Source organism: Bubalus kerabau, chromosome 4 (genome assembly GCF_029407905.1).
Source record: "Bubalus kerabau isolate K-KA32 ecotype Philippines breed swamp buffalo chromosome 4, PCC_UOA_SB_1v2, whole genome shotgun sequence".
Classification (NCBI taxonomy): Eukaryota; Metazoa; Chordata; class Mammalia; order Artiodactyla; family Bovidae; genus Bubalus; species Bubalus kerabau.
Window position 1 is genome coordinate 154,032,454 of NC_073627.1, and position 19,025 is coordinate 154,051,478.

General features: G+C 39.4%; 1 protein-coding gene across 3 annotated transcripts in view; it reads left to right on the forward strand.

The window, feature by feature from the left end:
• AUH (AU RNA binding methylglutaconyl-CoA hydratase) overlaps nucleotides 1-15,783 on the forward strand; it is a 180,217-nt gene extending 164,434 nt beyond the window's left edge. For all 3 annotated transcript variants that reach the window (XM_055579118.1, XM_055579119.1, XM_055579117.1), the window contains 4 exons: nucleotides 4,982-5,169; nucleotides 10,089-10,139; nucleotides 11,335-11,382; nucleotides 15,174-15,783. In XM_055579118.1, the coding sequence (XP_055435093.1) occupies nucleotides 4,982-5,169; nucleotides 10,089-10,139; nucleotides 11,335-11,382; nucleotides 15,174-15,251 (365 nt within the window). In that variant the 3' untranslated portion in view covers nucleotides 15,252-15,783. The remainder of the gene's footprint in view (nucleotides 1-4,981; nucleotides 5,170-10,088; nucleotides 10,140-11,334; nucleotides 11,383-15,173) is intronic.
• Nucleotides 15,784-19,025: the final 3,242 nt, after the last annotated feature.

Sequence of the window (19,025 nt, forward strand, 5' to 3'; positions counted from 1 at the left end):
TTCATGCATTGGAGAAGGAAATGGCAACCCACTCCAGTGTTCTTGCCTGGAGAATCCCAGAGACAGGGGAGCCTAGTGGGCTGCTGTCTATGGGGTCGCGCAGAGTCGGACACAACTGAAGTGACTTAGCATTAGCATTATGTGTATCCCATGCATACCTTTTATTTTATAAAATCAAGCCATGAATTTATTTCATAAGTTGCTTTTTACTTTTTTACCACATAGTAGATAAGAATCAGGCAGAGGTAGGTTTGGATTCTGTTTCTGCACCTAACTCTGTGACTCTAGGCAAGTTACCAAAACTCCTGTGAGTCTCAGAGCAGGGCCCAAAGGACTCAGGGGTCAATGCTGGAAGCTCTTGGGATGGACAGTAGTGTAAGTCTGAATCAATCTCAGACCTGTTTGATTTTGAATATGTTAGGGCAGCAGTCAGAATGGAACTATTTTAATTCTACTGGGGATGAGCCTATTTTTAGTTCTGATTAATTTCACCAGTCATTAAGAATATCTAGAGATGGCACTTAGTCATCTTGAACTCAAATCCCTATTGGAACTTAGCAGGTTGTGTGATCTGCTGAAGTAAGCCCAAAATAAGGAAATCAACTGACAGAAAAATACAACACACTTATCTTTGCTTTACCTCTGAGCTAATATTGGAATTTAATATTCAGAATTAATAAAAGTTGAGTTGAAATAATTCTCTCTGATACTCCGTTCTGTATTTGGAACTTAAATCTGATGCCTTTTCTTCCACACTACATCTCAGTGGCACATTCTGTCTCCCAGGTTGCAGGATGCAATGATGCACTGAGCCTTGCTTTTCTAATGAGTTAATTGCTTTATTTCATAATAGAAAATAGCCTAAACAGAAGTACTTCCAAATTGGACTAGAATGTTGGCATAAAAGATTTTCTATTTGGAGTGCCTATTCCTGAGATATTTGTACAAATCTGAAATTCCACATCAGTCCTGTTGTCTTCTGTGTGGTATTGCACTGCAGCTCAGTAACTTCTGTTTGTACAGCTCTTTGCTCACACTGTCAGTATTAGTTGACAAACAGGTCATATCATCTTTATAAAGGTTGAAATCACAAATGGTATATACTTGAGGATAGTAAAGGGTCAGTTACCTTTAATTCCATAAAGTAAAAATATGGTTCAAGCTATCAGTCTTTGATTTCTGTGAACTGGATTGCAGCATATGAAAGTGGACCAGATAATTTCTTACCAAACAGGTTTCCTGAAGATTCAGTTTTGGTAAGCATGAGGAAATCAAATCGCATATGTGTGTAACTATTTAAGCATGCCCGTTTTGACAAATAGTGTTAGGGAAACTGGATTCCTACCTGCATGGAGTTGGACATTTATACCATATACAATAATTACCTCAAAATGAATCAGATACCTTAATGTAAGTATTGAAAGCACAGAACTCTTAGAAGAAAACAGTGGAAAAACTTTTGACATTGGATTTGGCAATTACTTTTTGGCCATGACACCAAAGGCAAAGACAAAAAAAGAAAAAAATAAATTGAATTCCCTCAAAATTAAAAATTTTGCCTGCCTCAAAGGATGCTATCAGTAGTGAAAAAGCAACCAATGAATTGGGAGAAAATATTTGCAAATCATGTGTCTAATAAGGGATTAATATCCAGAGTTTATAAAGAACTCTTTGAACTCAACAATGACAGAACAACCCAGTTAAAAATGGGCAAAGGACCTAAATAAACTTTTCTCCAAGAAGATATACAAATGGTCAATAAGCACATAAAAAGATGCTCAAGTCACTAGTTGTTAGGGAAATGCAAATCAAAAGTGCAATGAGATATCAGTTTATATCCATTAAGATGACTGCCATCAAAAAACAGAATACCAAAGTGTTGGTAAGAAATGTGGAGAAATTGGAACACTTTGCCAGGTTGGTGGGGATAGACAATGGTGAAGTTGTTTTGAAAAGGTATGGCTGTTAATCAAAAATTAAACACAGACTTACTGTATTTTCCAGCAGTTCCACTTAAGGACATCTACTCAAACAAATTGAAAGCAGGGTCTTGAAGAGATGTTTGTGCACACATATTCATCCCAGTATTATTTCTAATAGCCAAAAGGTGGAAGCAAGCCATATGTTCCTCAACTAATGAATGAGTAAACAAAACATGGTCAGCAGAATGAATAAACAAAACATATTAGCGTTATAAAGGAATGAAATTCTAACACATGCTACAGTATGAATGAACCTTGAAGACATTTTGCTGAGTGAAATAAGCCAGCCACAAAAGGACAAATACTGTATGACTGCACTTACATGAGGTTCCTGATGTAGATACCTTGTGATGTCAACCAAAAAAGCCAAGTCTTGGATGCAGTGTTCGTTGTTGAGTCAAGTTGATGATTTTTCCTTAGATCCTGTGATGCGCTGTTCTCAGCAGAACAGAAAGGTCTTCAGCACCAGGTGTCTCAGCCTCACATCATTTCCTCCAGCAGACAGTAGAGTCTGCATCCTTTTCATCTAGCAGAGTTTAGAGTTCAGAGTTCTGTGCCATTCAGCTGTTTCATGAGGTTACTTTCATGCTGTTCCTTTGTTAAATTGTTAACAAAATAATGTGATGAATGGGCTTAAGCTTTTTGGACTTGCAAAATACTGAGTTTCCGTTGAATAAGAAGTGCACACTAACAGTGACCATTGAGGGTCACATGTTAATTTTGACCAGTCTACATTAAACTTTTCATAGAACACAACAAAGAATCATTCTCTAATGTTGTGCTTATTATGAATACTAAAGCTGTACGTTCTTTAGTCTCTTGAAAATCCTCCTCAGTTCCATGAGTAAATATAACTGGGTTGTATTACTTGTATCTCTCTGTTCTGATCAGCTGCCATTAGAAATACCATAAACAACTTGTCTTTTTCCATGAAGTTTATTCTGTAAGTTCTCAGACCTATCTTTACTACACTGAGCAACAAATTTGTCAGTGCTTCATTTTTCACACACATTTCTCGCCATGTCGCATAAAATACCTTTAAACGTACCATCTCTAACTGCTTGGGGAATGTAAGCAATAAGTAGCTGCAGTTTATAGAAGCAGTACTCTGTGCTATGCTGTCCTTAGTCGCTCTGCTGCTGCTGCTGCTGCTAAGTTGCTTCCGTCGTGTCCGACTCTCTGCGACCCCATAGACGGCAGCCCACCAGGCCCCCCTGTCCCTGGGATTCTCCAGGCAAGATCCCTGGAGTGGGTTGCCATTTCCTCCTCCAATGCTTGAAAATGAAAAGTGAAAGTGAAGTCGCTCAGTCGTGTCCGACTCCTAGCAACCCCATGGACTGCAGCCTACCAGGCTCCTCCGTCCATGGGATTTTCCAGGCAAGAGTACTGGAGTGGGGTGCCATTGCCTTCTTCGCCTTAGTGGCTCAGTCATGTCGCTCAGTCATGTCCAACTCTTTGCAACCCCATAGATTGTAGCCCACCAGGCTCCTCTGTCCATGGGGTTCTCCAGGAAAGAATACTGGAGTGGGTTGCTGTGCTGTCTTTCAGGGGATCTTCCCAACCCATGATCAAACCCAGGTCTCCCACATTGCAGGCAGATTCTTTACCAGCTCAGCCACCAGGGAAGCCTAAACTCATTTATGTTCAAAAACAATCCCTACAGAAAATGTCAATCCTTTTGAGGTTTGTTTCTATTTATTTTTTTAATAAATCACCTATATTTTCAAAACATGGTCATGGTTCTCAACATAATTGTTTAATAATAGCATCATAAGCTTCCAATACCAGCGTGCTTTGTTTGCTAAACACATAGGAATATACTTAATTATTGAAGGGATGTATGTTTTCTTGTAACTTGACTCTCATCCCCCCCCAACTTTTGATTGAGATGTGGGTAAAAGAAATGATTTTACCTTCCTTTTAAAATCGCTTAAAGAAAATCAAAACGTCTCAGTCTACAGTATTGGAGTTGTAGGAAGTGGTGGAGGCTGTGGCAGCTTGAGTGCATTGTATCTAAAAGGTGCAGCTGCAGTTAACTTCCAGGTTAAAACTAATTTTTATATGAAATCACCTACTCAGTTTATAAATGTTGGCAACTAATGCAGAATGAACTTCATGGGCAAAGAAACACAGTGAGCTCGTTCAGATGTCTGACCAACAGTTTTCTTTTTCTCCCCTGAACCCTCACAGTCAGCCTTTCCTCCGCCTCCTGGTCAGCCCAGCTGCCACTTCGCGGATAAGACTTAAGGATAAGATTTAAGATTTGCAGCTGTTTTCGTCTTCCTGTTGGTAGGAATTAAAACCACCAATAAGAATATGACCTGCTTGTGTTTAGCTTTCTATTTAATGAAATCACAGTTTCCTCACTTAAAGATACTGGAGTGAGCATGGATCTAATAGAATACTGCAACAGGGGATGATTAGCACTCGCCTTAAAAAAAAATAAAACCGTGGGACAAAGCCTGTTTTCCTGAGCAATTATTTGTTTTTATTTTCATTAAATTAAAATTAGTTTACAGTTCATTTACTGTAAATAAGTCTTTAAAAGTACACGAGTTGAATTCCTCAGAATTTGATGTTTTATCTAAACTGAAGTGGAAATGCCAAGCTTGGTGGACCTGTCATTCCTCTTAGCGAATGAGCTAAGGGGAAGGCGGCTGCCCCAGCCCCCTCCACCACTGTGCGTCTTTTGGTTCCTGACATAGTAATGATTATGGATTGGATTCAGGAACACGCCAGCTCTGTTGCCAGTGATGGACAGTGTCAGAATCACTTAATAGTGATACAAGATTCTTAAGTGCTTTTGGAGTTTGAATAATTTTTATAAAGTAATGAAGAAATGAGATTTAAGTTTTGAAGTAGTTTTCCAGTTACTTAATTTTAACATACAAACTTCTGGCCCTGGTTTGTTTTTCCAGTAGAAGACATGAAAAATTGAGATGTTAAAATGAAAGGGTGCCAAGTCATTGCATGCGTTTTCTGTCTCATCCATGCTGTAGGGGGAACGCAGCGACTGCCGCGTGCCATTGGGATGTCCCTGGCGAAAGAGCTCATCTTCTCTGCACGTGTGCTCGATGGCCAAGAAGCCAAGTCGGTGGGCTTGATCAGCCATGTTCTAGAACAGAACCAGGAGGGGGACGCTGCCTACAGAAAGGCCTTGGACCTAGCAAGAGAGTTTTTACCTCAGGTATTTAACTACTTTTCTTTTTTTTTACCCTTTGTTATAACCTTACAACAAATTGACAAAACCAGTGATCATCTTACCTACCTATAATGTCCTTTGCTTGCTTTCCAAGTAGAGAAGTATACAGGTAGCTGTAAAACTAGAAATCGTATACTAGATTAACATTAAGAGCCTTCAGAATTAAGATTTGAAGGTAATTCAAGACCCTTACTGTAGCTGTACATTGATAATATATTATGTGCGTGTTTATCACATGCAACAGAGATTCCCAGCAACTTAAGTTGTTCGCCAGCTAGTCCTCCTGACCTGAACTGTACACATGGGCTTTCACATTGGATTGTCCCCAAACTGAAACACAAATAAATAAGGAGCCCACAGTCCATTATGTCAAGCGAGCTTTCATTGAGATCACTTAACTTGAGATAACCTGCTTAAATAGCACCAGTTTGTTTATCTTATTGTGTTTGTTTTCATGGTGATGGAGGCCTTGTTTTAACTCCTTTGTGCACAATCCACTTCTTCAGAAGTGCACTTCAAATCTGGGAATCACTGCACATTTACTCACAGATCTTAATCCTCGTGAGCAGTAGTATTAATAATAAACAGAGCATCAGGGGACGTGTTGGAAGGGTTTCTTGATTCTCGCACTCTTTCAGAAGTATTTTTCAAATAGTCCTTTGTTCGGAAATCATAGATTAAAGGATTTTTGCTAAGTAAACAGTTAGTGATTTGTCTTTATTCCCAATGGATTGTAAAACTTTTATAGTTCCCTAACCAAACAGAGACATTACTTTGCCAACAAAGGTCCGTCTAGTCAAGGCTATGGTTTTTCCAGTAGTCATGTATGGATGTGAGAGTTGGACTGTGAAGAAAGCTGAGCACCAAAGAATTGATGCTTTTGAACTGTGGTGTTGGAGAAGACTCTTGCAAGTCCCTTGGACTGCAAGGAGATCCAACCAGTCCATTCTAAAGGAGATTGGTCCTGGGTGTTCTTTGGAAGGAATGATGCTAAAGCTGAGACTCCAGTACTTTGGCCACCTCGTGCGAAGAGTTGACTCATTGGAAAAGACTGATGCTGGGAGGGATTGGGGGCAGGAGGAGAAGGGGACGAAAGAAGATGAGATGGTTGGATGGCATCACCGACTCGATGGACATGAGTTTGAGTGAGCTCTGGGAGTTGGTGATAGACAGGGAGGCCTGGCGTGCTGTGATTCACGGGGTCGCAAAGAGTCAGACACGACTGAGCAACTGAACTGAACTGAACTGAACCATTTCTGGAGTCAAAATTACTTCCTCTCTAACTCAAGCAGTATTTGTAACCTCTTTTGAGGCCATGAGTTCTTTTGGGGACTCTCATGAATCTCTCTAGAAAAACGCATGCACCCTCCACATTTGTTCGGGGTTCTGTATCCAGTTTCAGGAGGCATTCTTGGAGTTCTTTGTTGTGAGACAGAGCCCAGGTCTGCTGTGGCGCACCTGTCCCCTGCGAGCTGTCAGATGGGGCCTCTCATTTGAGTTGGTTTCTAAAGCCACACTGCCCAGTGTTGGTGCTATTTCAGTCCTTCTCAATTAAGTTACGAGCTGTAAGCTTTTTCAGGGTGGGGCCCTTATATATGTTCATTCCCTGTTTGAGGTAACACAGAGCCTTATACTCTAAATCGATAGAGAGCTAATACAAGACTTTCACTACTTTAAGATTAAGAAAAGCTCTCACTGTAACTTTGGTATTAATGTTTCTTCAAAATATTAAGGAAACATCTAGCTAAAGAGAGATTAAAGGTGTACACATATCAGGAGAAGTGATAGTTTAACTCCATACAGATTTAGTGACTTCCTCTAGCTTAAAACTTGATGACCAGAGCATGTCTCAATTGAAGTAAAGCAGTGTATTTAAGGAAGGTTTGGGCGTAATTCCAGTTCTGAGATTCACAGCCTCCCATGGTCCTTGGATGTGAGTGTTCAGCTCCCTGTTACAGGTCTCCGCCAGGGTGGCGGGTGGCTCATTAGCCCCTTGGTGCCTCTGTGCTTCCTTTCTTTATCTCACTCTGAGAACTGGCTCTCTCGTATGCTATCTCGCTCACGCACATGCGCGCTCTCTCTTTCTCTTTCTCTCTCTCTCTCAGTGCCCGCAGCTCACCCCACCCTAGAGCCTCCTCCCCACCTCCACACTGACATCTGGCCGCACCCTGCCATGTGGTAAACCAGGCTGTCCTCCTCGTCCCTTTCATCTGAAGGACAGCCTCTGAGAACATTAATTGCTAACATTATTTTTCCCCTAGCTGAAGGGAGATGTCAGATGACTTCGGAAAATGTGTAACTGTGAAACTATATGCACAAGTTACAAAGCAGAATTTGAGATGGAACAGTCTTTATTTTTAAAGATCTTGTTACTAAATGATGAGTCTCTAAGTAATCAGGAAACTTCTAAACAATTAGGATTTCTACGTGACTTCTGTATTTGTGTGTATCTACTTCTGTTTTTCTATCTGAGGGAAAAAATGGTTTGTATATATAGAAGAGACACTGGTTTCATATTTTAAAAGAGAAGCTAATTGAATAAGCATTATATCTAATAGTGTTTTCATTTTCCTATTTCTCCAGTTCTGCCCAAAGTGTGGTCTGTGGACTAGCCGTCCAGGCATCCCCTGGGCCCATCCCTGACCCCTGAATCAGTATCACCGTTTTAACAAGGGACCTGGGGACTTGTGTGCATGTGGAAGTTTGGCCAGCATTTGTCTGGGTCAGCTGGTGATAAAAGTGAAAGGATAAAATTCTCATTGAGAGGAGTACTCTGTTTTGTTCTGTTTTTTAGTGAATTGTTGATCTTAAAAAAAAATAGTACATACAAATTACATTTGGAAGAATTCTAACTAAGATACTTGCCGAAGTCTCAGAAAATTGCAGGGTCTTAAAATTTTTCAGCAGATGATTTAGGAATGAATTTAGGTAGGTTAAAACTGATAACCAAAAAAAAAAGGCGTTTTTCATGCCATCATGCGTTTATCATGCATTTATGCACTTATTGGATTCCTTTGTTGTGCCTCTTATTTAGAGCCCCTTGCATTTTAATTCAAAAGGTGCTTAAAACTATACCATTCAATTCTAATTCATCACTCATAACAATTTTCAGGAATTTAAAATGTGATCAAATAAATTCCATCTGGAGGATTGTGGTTTTCTAAGACAAAACCTTCTCGCAGAGGACTCTCAGTTTTGACCCTCACACATCTTGAAGGACTCATCTGGACCTGAAGCTTTTGTGTAATGTGGGAGTACCACCTGGAGGACATGTCTTTACTAGTACATCATCATTGTGATTAATTATTGATGCCCAGGGAAGAACCATACAGATTCACTACCTAAAACAGATGATATCTGCACTCCCATGTTAATCAAGAGCGTCAGCCTCATCTCCAGCCCAGTTCAGTTCAGTTCAATCTCTAGTCATGTCCGACTCATTGCAGCCCCGTGGACTGCAGCATGCCAGGCTTCCCTGTCCATCACCAACTCCTGGAGCTGACTCAAACTCATGTCCATCGAGTCAGTGATGCCATCCAACCATCTCATCCTCTGTCGTCCCCTTCTCCTCCTGACTTCAGTCTTTCCCAGCATCTGGGTCTTTTCCAGTGAGTCAGTTCTTGTATCAGGTGGCCAAAGTATTGGCACTTCAGCTTCAGCATCAGTCCTTCCAAAGAATATTCAGGACTGATTTCCTTTAGGGTTGACTGGTTTGATCTCCTTGCAGTTCAAGGGACTCTCAAGTCTTCTCAAACACCATTTCAAAAGCATCAGTTCTTCTGCGCTCAGCTTTCTTATAGTCCAACTGTCACATCCATACATGACTACTGGAAAAACCAGAGCTTTGACTAGATGAATCTTTGTTGGCAAAGTAATGTCTCTGCTATTTAATATGCTGTCTAGGTTGGTCATAGCTTTTCTTCCAAGAAGCAAGTGTCTTTTAATTTCATGGCTACAGTCACCATCTGCAGTGATTTTGGAGCCCAAGAAAATAAAGTCTGTCACTGTTTCCATTGTTTCCCCATCTATTTGCTATGAAGGAATGGGACCAGATGCCATGATCTTAGTTTTCTGAATGTTGAGTTTTAAACCAGCTTAAACTTTCACTCTTTCACTTTCATCAAGTATCTCTTTAGTTTCTCTTCACTTTCTGCCATAAGGGTGGTGTCATCTGCATATCAGAGGTTATTGATATTTCTCCTGGCAATCTTGATTACTGTTTGTGCTTCATCGAGCCTGGCATTTCACATGATGTCCTCTGCATATAAGTTAAATAAGCAGGGTGACAACACACAGTCCAACCTTCTGTCAAACCACTGATGGGTATGTTAATTGTGCCAAACACTCTTACCTCCTTTTCTTTTTCCTACTTAACTTGTAGGGAGATTTGCTGAACAGTGGAAAGCCTTCTACTGGACACATGCCACCTGCCGACCTCCAAACATCTAGTGTGCTGTGCTGCAGCACGCGTGGGCTCTGCGTCATATGGGGATGCAGCAGTTTGGGGGTTACAATTATGATTTATTAATAATTAAAAGCTGTGCGTGCATGCTTAGTTGCTCAGTTGTGTTCGACTCTTTGTGACCGTTTGGGCTGTAGCCGTAGGTTTCTCAGGCAAGAATACTGGAGTAGGTTGCTGTTCTTCCTGTGGGAGACCTTCCCAGCCTGGTGATTAAGCCTGCATCTCCTGCGTCTCCTGCCCTGCAGGGGATTCTTTTCTCTCTGAGCCATCAGGGAAGCCCAAAGGCCTTGCAAATCTCCTAAAATGAATTTCCCGTCAGTTATCTTACAGCCATTGTTGCTTCTATACTATGGATCCAGCAAAGGGAATTTCTGAATTTAACTGTGATGTACAACATAATTTGCATTAATAATAGTTAAAATATGTTTTGTTTGAATTTTAGGGACCTGTTGCAATGAGAGTGGCAAAATTAGCAATTAATCAAGGAATGGAGGTGAGTGTCCTAAGCTTTTTGTTGGAATAGGTAGTGGAAATTAATTTAAATGAACCATTATTTTTTAATATTCTAAAATATTTACTGCTGTGATTACTGAAAGCTACTGAGGTGTTTTTTAGCTACATCAGTGAATTCATTCTGCTTATAGCTGTAGTTGATTCAGTATCATAATCACAGAATTCAGTAATTTCACTTGTGCCCTGAAGCATATGACATGTTTATTATTTTTGCCATTGAGTTAATAGACTCATTGCCCATAGAAATGAAATAGAAATGCTCATAGAAAACCAAAACAAAAGAGTATTCTGTGTATTCTCAGCACCATTATCATATTACCAAAAAAAAAAAAAAAATGTTCTAAGGAGAACTTCCTGCTGCAAAGCTCCTACTAAGCATGGAGACCATCTTTAACTTCTCCATGTGCTTTCTCCAGTGAGACACACGTAAACCCTGTAGGGAGCCCTGGGGTTACTCTGGTGATATAGTCCAAAGGAGCTGAGGCCCTAGGACAGCGGAGAGATAAGCAGGCCAAGGGATCCACGCAGGCACCCATTTACTTTGGGCTTTGCATTATAGCAGTTGTATTTTGGATAAATTATAGGAATTTTGAAGAAAGACACTTTTTCCTTACAGACCCAGAAGTGCTATATTTTCCTGGGCTTCATAGCAGTAAAACAGGGTTGAATTTGTTAGCAGTAAATACATTTAAAGAAATTTTAAAGGCATTTGATTGGGTTTTAAAAATTCTTTCCTTCTCCAGGGGATATTTCTGACCCAGGGATTGAACCCGGGTCTCTTTCATTGCAGGCAAATTCTTTGCTATCTGAGCTGCCAGGCAATATATAGATATGTCTTATGTACTTTATAAAGACTTCACCTAGATTAACTCATTTGATCTTCCAATAACCCCATTTGGTAGATACTATAATTAGCTACTGGTTCAGATGCACCTCTCTGAGGCAAAAGAGGTTAAATAACCTGTGTAAGCAAGGTTACACAGCTCGCATATAGTAGATTCAGAATTTGAACCCAGGCAAACTAAGTTTCTTATGCTGGTCATACTTCTGATTTGCTGTATTACATCAAAGAATTCTGTTCTTTTGGAATAAGGTTGTTAAATTTGAATTTATATTGATATACCATATTTTTAAAAAGTAATTCTTGCTAAAATGAGTTATATTTTTATTATCAGGTCGATTTAGTAACAGGATTAGCCATAGAAGAAGCATGTTATGCTCAGGTATGTGATAAAATCTCTATAATTCAATGCAGATACCCCTTACCTTCTGTATAAGTCAACTAAATTATATATCATGAGCAGATTCGGCTCATGCCTATTACAAAATCATACAAATGGGTTGAAATTGTTTGTTTCTTTTCTTTAATTATCACCAGCTCTTGTGACTGATTCTGTTTCACTTAATGATGACTCCTGTCTACATCATTTAGAAAACCTTTGGAATAATTGTTAGTAGCATTTGTTCTGTAGATGTCTCTCTGGCTCATGTTGTGTTTTCTGGGTGTGGTTTGAACCCTCACTCCAGAGCAGAGAGATGGGAAGAAGGCAGCTGTGACCATGTGCCTCTAGGGAACATCAGAGTTTGAGACTCATTGACTTTTCCTGATGTTCTGAACCTTTTCTCCTACTCACTGAAAGTTCACTAATTCAATTACATACTGTTTTCTTTTTTATACACAAATTAATAGGGCTTTTTGTAGAGGAACAAATCTTCCCTCCTCCCTTCCTTTCTTCTGTCCTTTTTTAAATGAAAGATAACATTTTGTTTTAGGGCATGTAAAGTGGCCTAAGAGTTTTGTTCCACCTTTTCTGAGAATTAGAAACTGTGTTAGCTCCCATTTAAGCATGGTAGAATCATGAATTAGAAGCTAGAGCTAGAGTGTTAACTGTGGTCTGTATATATAAATTGCCACCTGTCATTGATGAACACATGCCATGAATGAACTAAATTACAAACCTCTTACAAATGGACAACCTCAGAGTCTGAAGAAAAATTTTAAAAGCATATTTGGCCACACCTTATCAAATGTAAAGGAACAGGAATCGTACAAAATAGTCAGACCACAAGGGAATTAAACTAAAACTCAGTTAAAGAAAGACAGATGGAACCCTACCTATTAATGGTGAGGTTTAATCTTTTTAATAAGATTGAACAGTGTGCTTCTAAATGACATGTGTCAAAGAGAAAGTTTCAAGAGGAATTAAGATATATTTTGAGCTAAATCAAAATGAAAATATAGCTTATCAAAATTTGTGGAAATACATCAAAAATAATGTTTAGAGAGAAATTTATAGCATTAAATGTGTATATTAGAAAAGAAAGTTCTGAAGTCAATTTATCAGAAATGCAAGAAAGGTTATTATTCCTGATCCTGTTGACACTGAAAGGATAAAAGAATACTGTGAACTATGTATGGCCACAAATCTGATAACCTAGATGAAATAGACCAATTCCTTGAAAGACAAAATATACCAAAATTCATACAAGGAAAAACAGATAATCTGAATAGTCTTATGTTTTTAATACAGATTAAATCAATAATTAATAAGCTTCTGAAATAGCACCAGGCCCAGATATTTTTCACTGGTGAATTCTACCAGACATTTAATGAAGAAATTATGCCAATTATCTACAGCCTTTTCCAGAAAATAGAAGCAGAGGGCATATTTCCTAACTTACTCCATTAGGACAGTGTGTGTGTGCGTGCTGACACTTAAGTCGTGTCCGATTCTTTGCCACCCTGTGGACTGTAGCCTGCCAGGCTCCTCTTTCTCCATGCAAGAATACTGGCGTGGGTTGTCATACCCTCCTCCAGGGGATCTTCTGAACCCAGGGATCAAACCTGCATCTCTTACATGTCCTGCATTGGCAGGTGGGTTCTTTACCACCAGTGCCTCTGGGAAGCCCAAGGACAGTATTACCCTCATAACAAAACTAAAGATATTACAGGAAAGGAAAACTGTAAACCACTATCTTATGAATATAGATATAGAAATCCTCAACAAAATAATAGCAAACTAAATCCAGCAATCTATAAAAGGAATTATATGCTACAACCAAGTAATATTTTTTCCCCAGATATGCAAGGCTGGTTCAGCATTCAGAAATCAATATAATCCAAGCTAAAGAAGGAACTCTGGTGAAAGAAATCACTATTTAAATAAATAGATAGCTCATATTCATGGATAGCAAGACTCAATATTTTAAGATATCACTTCTTCCCAACTTGATCATACGTGTAGTGCAATCCCAATAAAAATGCCAGAAAGCTATTTTCCTAATACTGGCAAACCAGTTCTAAAGTTTATATGTAAAGTCCAGAGACATAGATTAGCTACCACACTAGTAAGGAGCAAGGTTGGAGGAATGACACTACTCATCTTTAAGACTTACAGTAAAGCAGTAATCAAGAAAGTGTGGTTCTGGCAAAAATAAAGACAAATAGGCTAATGAAACAGAATAGGGGACTCAGAAAATAGATTCATACAAATATAGTTAGCTGATCTTTTACAGAAGAGCAAAGGCAATTCAATGAAGAAAAGTAATCTTGAAAATCAATAGTACTAAAAGCATGTGGACATTCAACTACCAAAAAAAAAAAGAATGTAGACATTAACCTTATACCTTTTACAGAAATTAACTGAAAATGACCTATAGACTTATTTTTAAATGTAAAATGAAAAACTATAAAACTTCTTGAAGTTAGCATAGTAGAAATTCTAGATGACCTCAAGTTTGGCAATGGCTTTTTAGATATAATGCCAAAAGTGTAATTCATGAAAGAAAAAGAATTTATGTTTATTTAAATTAACTTACTACTCTGCAAAAGACACTGTGAAAAGACTGGAAAGATAAGCCATAGACTGGGAAAAATATATTTGCAAAACATATCTGATAAAGGACTTACATCCAAGATACAGAAAAAACTTGTAAAACTCAAATAGCTTTTAGAGTAAGAAATAGTAAGAAAATAGCTCATTAAAAAGAAGATATAAGGTCTGAAGAGATACCTCACCAAAGTAGGTATACAGAAGGCAGATAAGCATAAGTACATATGGTCCACATCATATGACATTAAGAAATGCACATAAAAACAGGATTTCCCAGTTTAGCCATTTCTTAGATAATTTTACCACATGACCTAGTGGTCATGCAATTTTGCATTTACCCAGATGAGTTGAAAACCTGTGTCCACGCAAAAGCTACACAGTGGTGTTTATTATAGCAGCTTTACAAAGCTGCTATTCCTAAGTTTTGTAAAACTTGGAAACAACCCAGATGACCTTCAGTAGGTGAATGAATAAAAGCTGTGGTATTAATATATCCATTCAGTGGGGTGTTTGTTACTCAGCAATGAAAGGAAACGAGCTACTCTGCCAGGAAAAGACAAGAAGGAACCTTAAACACATATGGCTAAATAACAAATTTTAATCTTAAAAGTACATAGTATATGACTCCCAGCTATGTGACATTCTGGAAAAGACATGGGGTGGGGTGGTGGTCAGGGATGACTAGGTCAAGCATTAGGGATGTGTAGCCAGTCAACTTGTTTTCTATGATGCTGTAATTAATGGTGGATACATGACATTATGTGTTTGTCAAAATGCATAGAATATCCCTAATATTACTATGGACTGGTTAATAATATTGTGTCAATATAGGCTCATTAGTCATAACAAATATACCACGTTAATAAAGGATGTTGATAATAGGGGAAACAATGAGGGGCTTGAGGGGAGTATATGGGACTCTGAACTTTCTGCTTAGGTTTTTAGTAGACCTAAAATTGTCTAAAAAATAAACTCTTAATTGTATTGAAGTATGTTTAATAAAATGGAAGAAAAAAGCATATTGGAGTTAGAATGATAAATCTGTTCACATAATTAAATTGTTCAGATGGTTTCACAATTTTAGATTGTCTTCTAATTAGTTTCCTTAGATAAAGCTCATTAAACTTTTATAGTTGTTTTTCATTTTGGGCACAGATAACATACTGTTTTGCTTCTCTTAGACCATTCCAACAAAAGACAGACTTGAAGGTCTTCTTGCTTTTAAAGAGAAAAGGACCCCTCGCTATAAAGGAGAATAGAAGAAACAGAAATCTTTAAAATGCCAATGTAATAAATAATACTCCTGGAAGTACCTTTCAGATCCACATATGCCTCAGCACCTGGAATTGCAGTGACCAAAGTGAAGAACGAGTTATCTGTATACTGAATTAAGTATCTGGAGTGGGCCCATATGCGTACTTTGTTCAAATATGTATCATCATACTCATTCAGATTTGGAAGCTAGTTGTGTATACTGTCAAAAACACCAATTCAAAATTAGGTATACATTTTTAAATACCTCCTGCATATGAGGCTTTCTGTTCTTAATTTTTTTAATGTGAATAATTTATATATTATACTCTCTAGGAAAAAATATTGATTGTATGTCTCCTGTGCTATAGTATGAAAATAAATTTTATTTCTATACACCAAAAATGTGAAGTTACACCAAATAAAGTTTCTAAGGGATTGTATATACATGCACCTACATACTTACATCTCATACTGAAAAAGGAGTTGATAGGATTCTGAGTGAAAATTACCAAATATGAATAAAATTAGTGAAAAGAATACTTGGAAATATTTTCTCTTACCCCATTCTTTTTGTATTGAATAAGTCATTGCATGTTGGATTTTAGAAGAATCCACCTGTCTATTGCTGATTCTATCAGGTGACCTCTTTATGTAGTCAGTCTTAGAATACAGTGTGGATGGTGGAGAATTAAACCAGTCAGAGATTGGGGCCAAAGGCCTTGTGCAGCCAACTGGAGGCCTGGTACAACCTCGAAGCCCTCCTAGCCAGTGGCCTGGCTCCCTGCCCTAACCCAGAAGTAAAATGGTGTAGTAAGGTTGGCCCATTGAAGTGCCTTGGTCCTGGATTAAGGGTGAAGCGGAGTTTGCTCTTGGCTTCCTCTCCCTAGCTATTTGCACCTGATTTCAGTAAGGAAAGAAGGTGAACACGGCAACCCTTTCTCCCCCACCTAACAACCATCATATCTTTCTAACCCTGTCCAGATAAGCACCTAGAGATGGAGGGGCTCCAGGGTCATGTGAGTTTATTTGGCCTTGCCTGGGGGGCAGATAGGAAGTGTGTGGGAATTAGCTATGTAATTCAGCAAAAGGGAGATGAACAGTATGCTCCCTGAATGAATCTGAGCTAGCTTTATTTTGTATTCATTTTATTAAACCTCACTGCTTTCTGGGGCTGCATCCAGGGCTGAGTCCAGCAGCACCAGCAAAGCCTCCCTTTTCTGGGACCCACCCGCTCCTGTTATTTGCCAGCTCTGGGGTGCCGCACTGTCCCCAAACACTGCAATGAAGCCAAGTTCAGCATGTGGGTGACTGCCTGTTTCATGCATTTCCACAGCTTTGTTCTTGGAAAGCATAGACTTGGAATTTTTGAAATCATCGAAACTTAGTTTTTAATTTGAGAAATTGAACTCTCAGTCTCGATTCTAAAATCCTTGAGAGAGAGAAGCATGAACTTACCCTTGGCTGATGGTCACCCTGCCAAGAGGTAGGCCTGCTTACGCCCTTGCGCTACAGCCAGCCCTGTGCCCTGTCACCTTTGCCACTGACACTGTGCAGGCTATGATGTTTGCTCAGCTGATCAGTGTTGTATGAAAGGACCTTATTAAAATTCATGTTCGGCTTTGGCGATTGTATCTGCTGGTGTGTACACTTTGCTGACAAAGTTGTACCTAATTCATTTCCTACAGGATAATTTGCAAATAAAGTGCTGGTCCTTGTTTTCATGGTCCTTTAAAGGCATCACCGACTCAATGGTCATGAGTTTGAGTAAACTCTGGGAGTTGGTGATGGACAGGGAGGCCTGGCGTGCTGCAGTCCATGGGGTCACAAAGAGTCAGACACGACTGAGCAACTGAACTAAACTGAAAGGTTTCAGGACTATTTTTCTCTGTCCATGACATTTTCAAAGGCCACTTCCTTTCTGAATAGGAAATAATTATGTTCGCGGGGAAATTGAGTGTGCTGAGTGACTTGTCTCTCCTGTCTTGGATTTGTAGTCTGCTGCTGATTGAACACCATTTAATCTAACAAGTTCTGATTAAGTCACTGGAGTATATGTGAAAGCAAAGACATCCTCCTGTAGTAACTTCCACGTGTCTGCTCAGCTGTCTCTACAGACATTTGCATTTCTCTTGGTTTTCCATTTAGCAAAGCAGTCTTGCTGGGGCGTGGTCCTAACACTCCACCCAGGTTGAGGTCCAATGGCTGGTGGTTGGGGGAGGTGGGAGAGCTGCTTTTTCCAGAGGGAGCACCTGCTCTGATAGGTGAGCCCCAACTTCTTTTGTTTTCCTCCAGAACTTGAGTGTTTTCAAGTCCTTAAATTGAAACCACGTCAAATCGACGGCAGCAAGCCGGAAATGCAGTGGATGTAGCCACACATTCAGACGAAACTAAAGGCGGTTGAGAGAGAGGGAGGGTGATTAACCAGGCACATTTACAATTCAGGGCAAAAACATTTCGTGTTATCTCAGAACAGGAGACCTACTAGTATTGAGGTAGTGCTGGTTAATTTATAACTTCTCTCTGGAAGGAAAAGAGGTATCCAAGTTAACAGAGGTTCTGAGTCAAGAGAGGACTTGTAATCACGGCCGAGAGAAGACTCGGGTTTCCTGTGACTTGTTTTCTGTGATTTAAAGGGTCATTTCAAGTTTGTGTTGTTTTCAATAAAAAACACCTGGCTTTCCTGTGCTTTTTTCCCCCGCTTTCTGGCTGTCAAAAAACTTAGCTTGTCATACTTTTCCTGACAGTACATAGAACAGCGCTCTGGATACGGACTAGAGTGATTGGGTGTCATTTTGTGGATAGTGTAATTACAGAAAATGCTTGTTTTTCAAATGGACTCATAGCTGGCTACCCGCTGGCCCATTTCCTCACTTGATCTCCACTCCATCTTCTAGTTAGGGGAGGCCCTACATTTGTTTTAATTAGGGGTCCAGAAATCCTGACAAGTAGGCAAACATTTTAAATGTTTAATCCTTCTGTTGTTTGCCTACTCACCTAGTTAAATATTAACTAATGTGTATGTCGACATTTATTGGATTTTATCAGAAGACAATAGAAATTTTCTCATATTTAAACAAGACGTGTACATGCATCACAAAAGAAAAAATAACAGCATTTCAAAGTTACTTGATAATATTTTGATAAAATGAAGAGCCATTCTTCTGTGTTGACGAAACAGGCTACAGATTGTGAGATATGGTTGGGGATGTTTTGGCAGATAGGATGAAAAACTGCTCAAAATATTTGTGGATCTCAAGCCCTGAAAACTCACTGTTTGAGATGTCTTTTGGGGAACATCCCAAAACTCAGCTACCCCTCAGAGGGCTGGCTCCTAATCATCAAACAGTTTGGTTCACACTGTTTGTTTTTCAAACCAAACCCCAGGGTAATACAAGAGAGCTGGGTACCCGGTGAGGAGAATAAAAGACCCCAAGGACCCTCGAAGACACACGCCTCTCAAGTGGCAGGGCCAGCCTTCGTGACGTTCATCCGTGCAGCACCAGCTTCAAAGTAGGAAGGTGACCCTTCTACAGTGAGCTGACAGTTCCCTGGGACCAGCAAAGTGAGCTCACGGCCACCAGGCTGTCAATCCCATTTTGAAGTATAGAAAACACAGTATTGCATGTTTGGATTCAAGGGAACAGTTTGACAATATCATTGAGGATATTAATGTGCAGGCGACAAGAGAAATAGAGCTGGGTATTGTTAGGATAATAATGACTACAGCTTATGAAGCCCTAAATACCTCCAGGTGTGTCCATCCGCAGTTGTTTACTCTT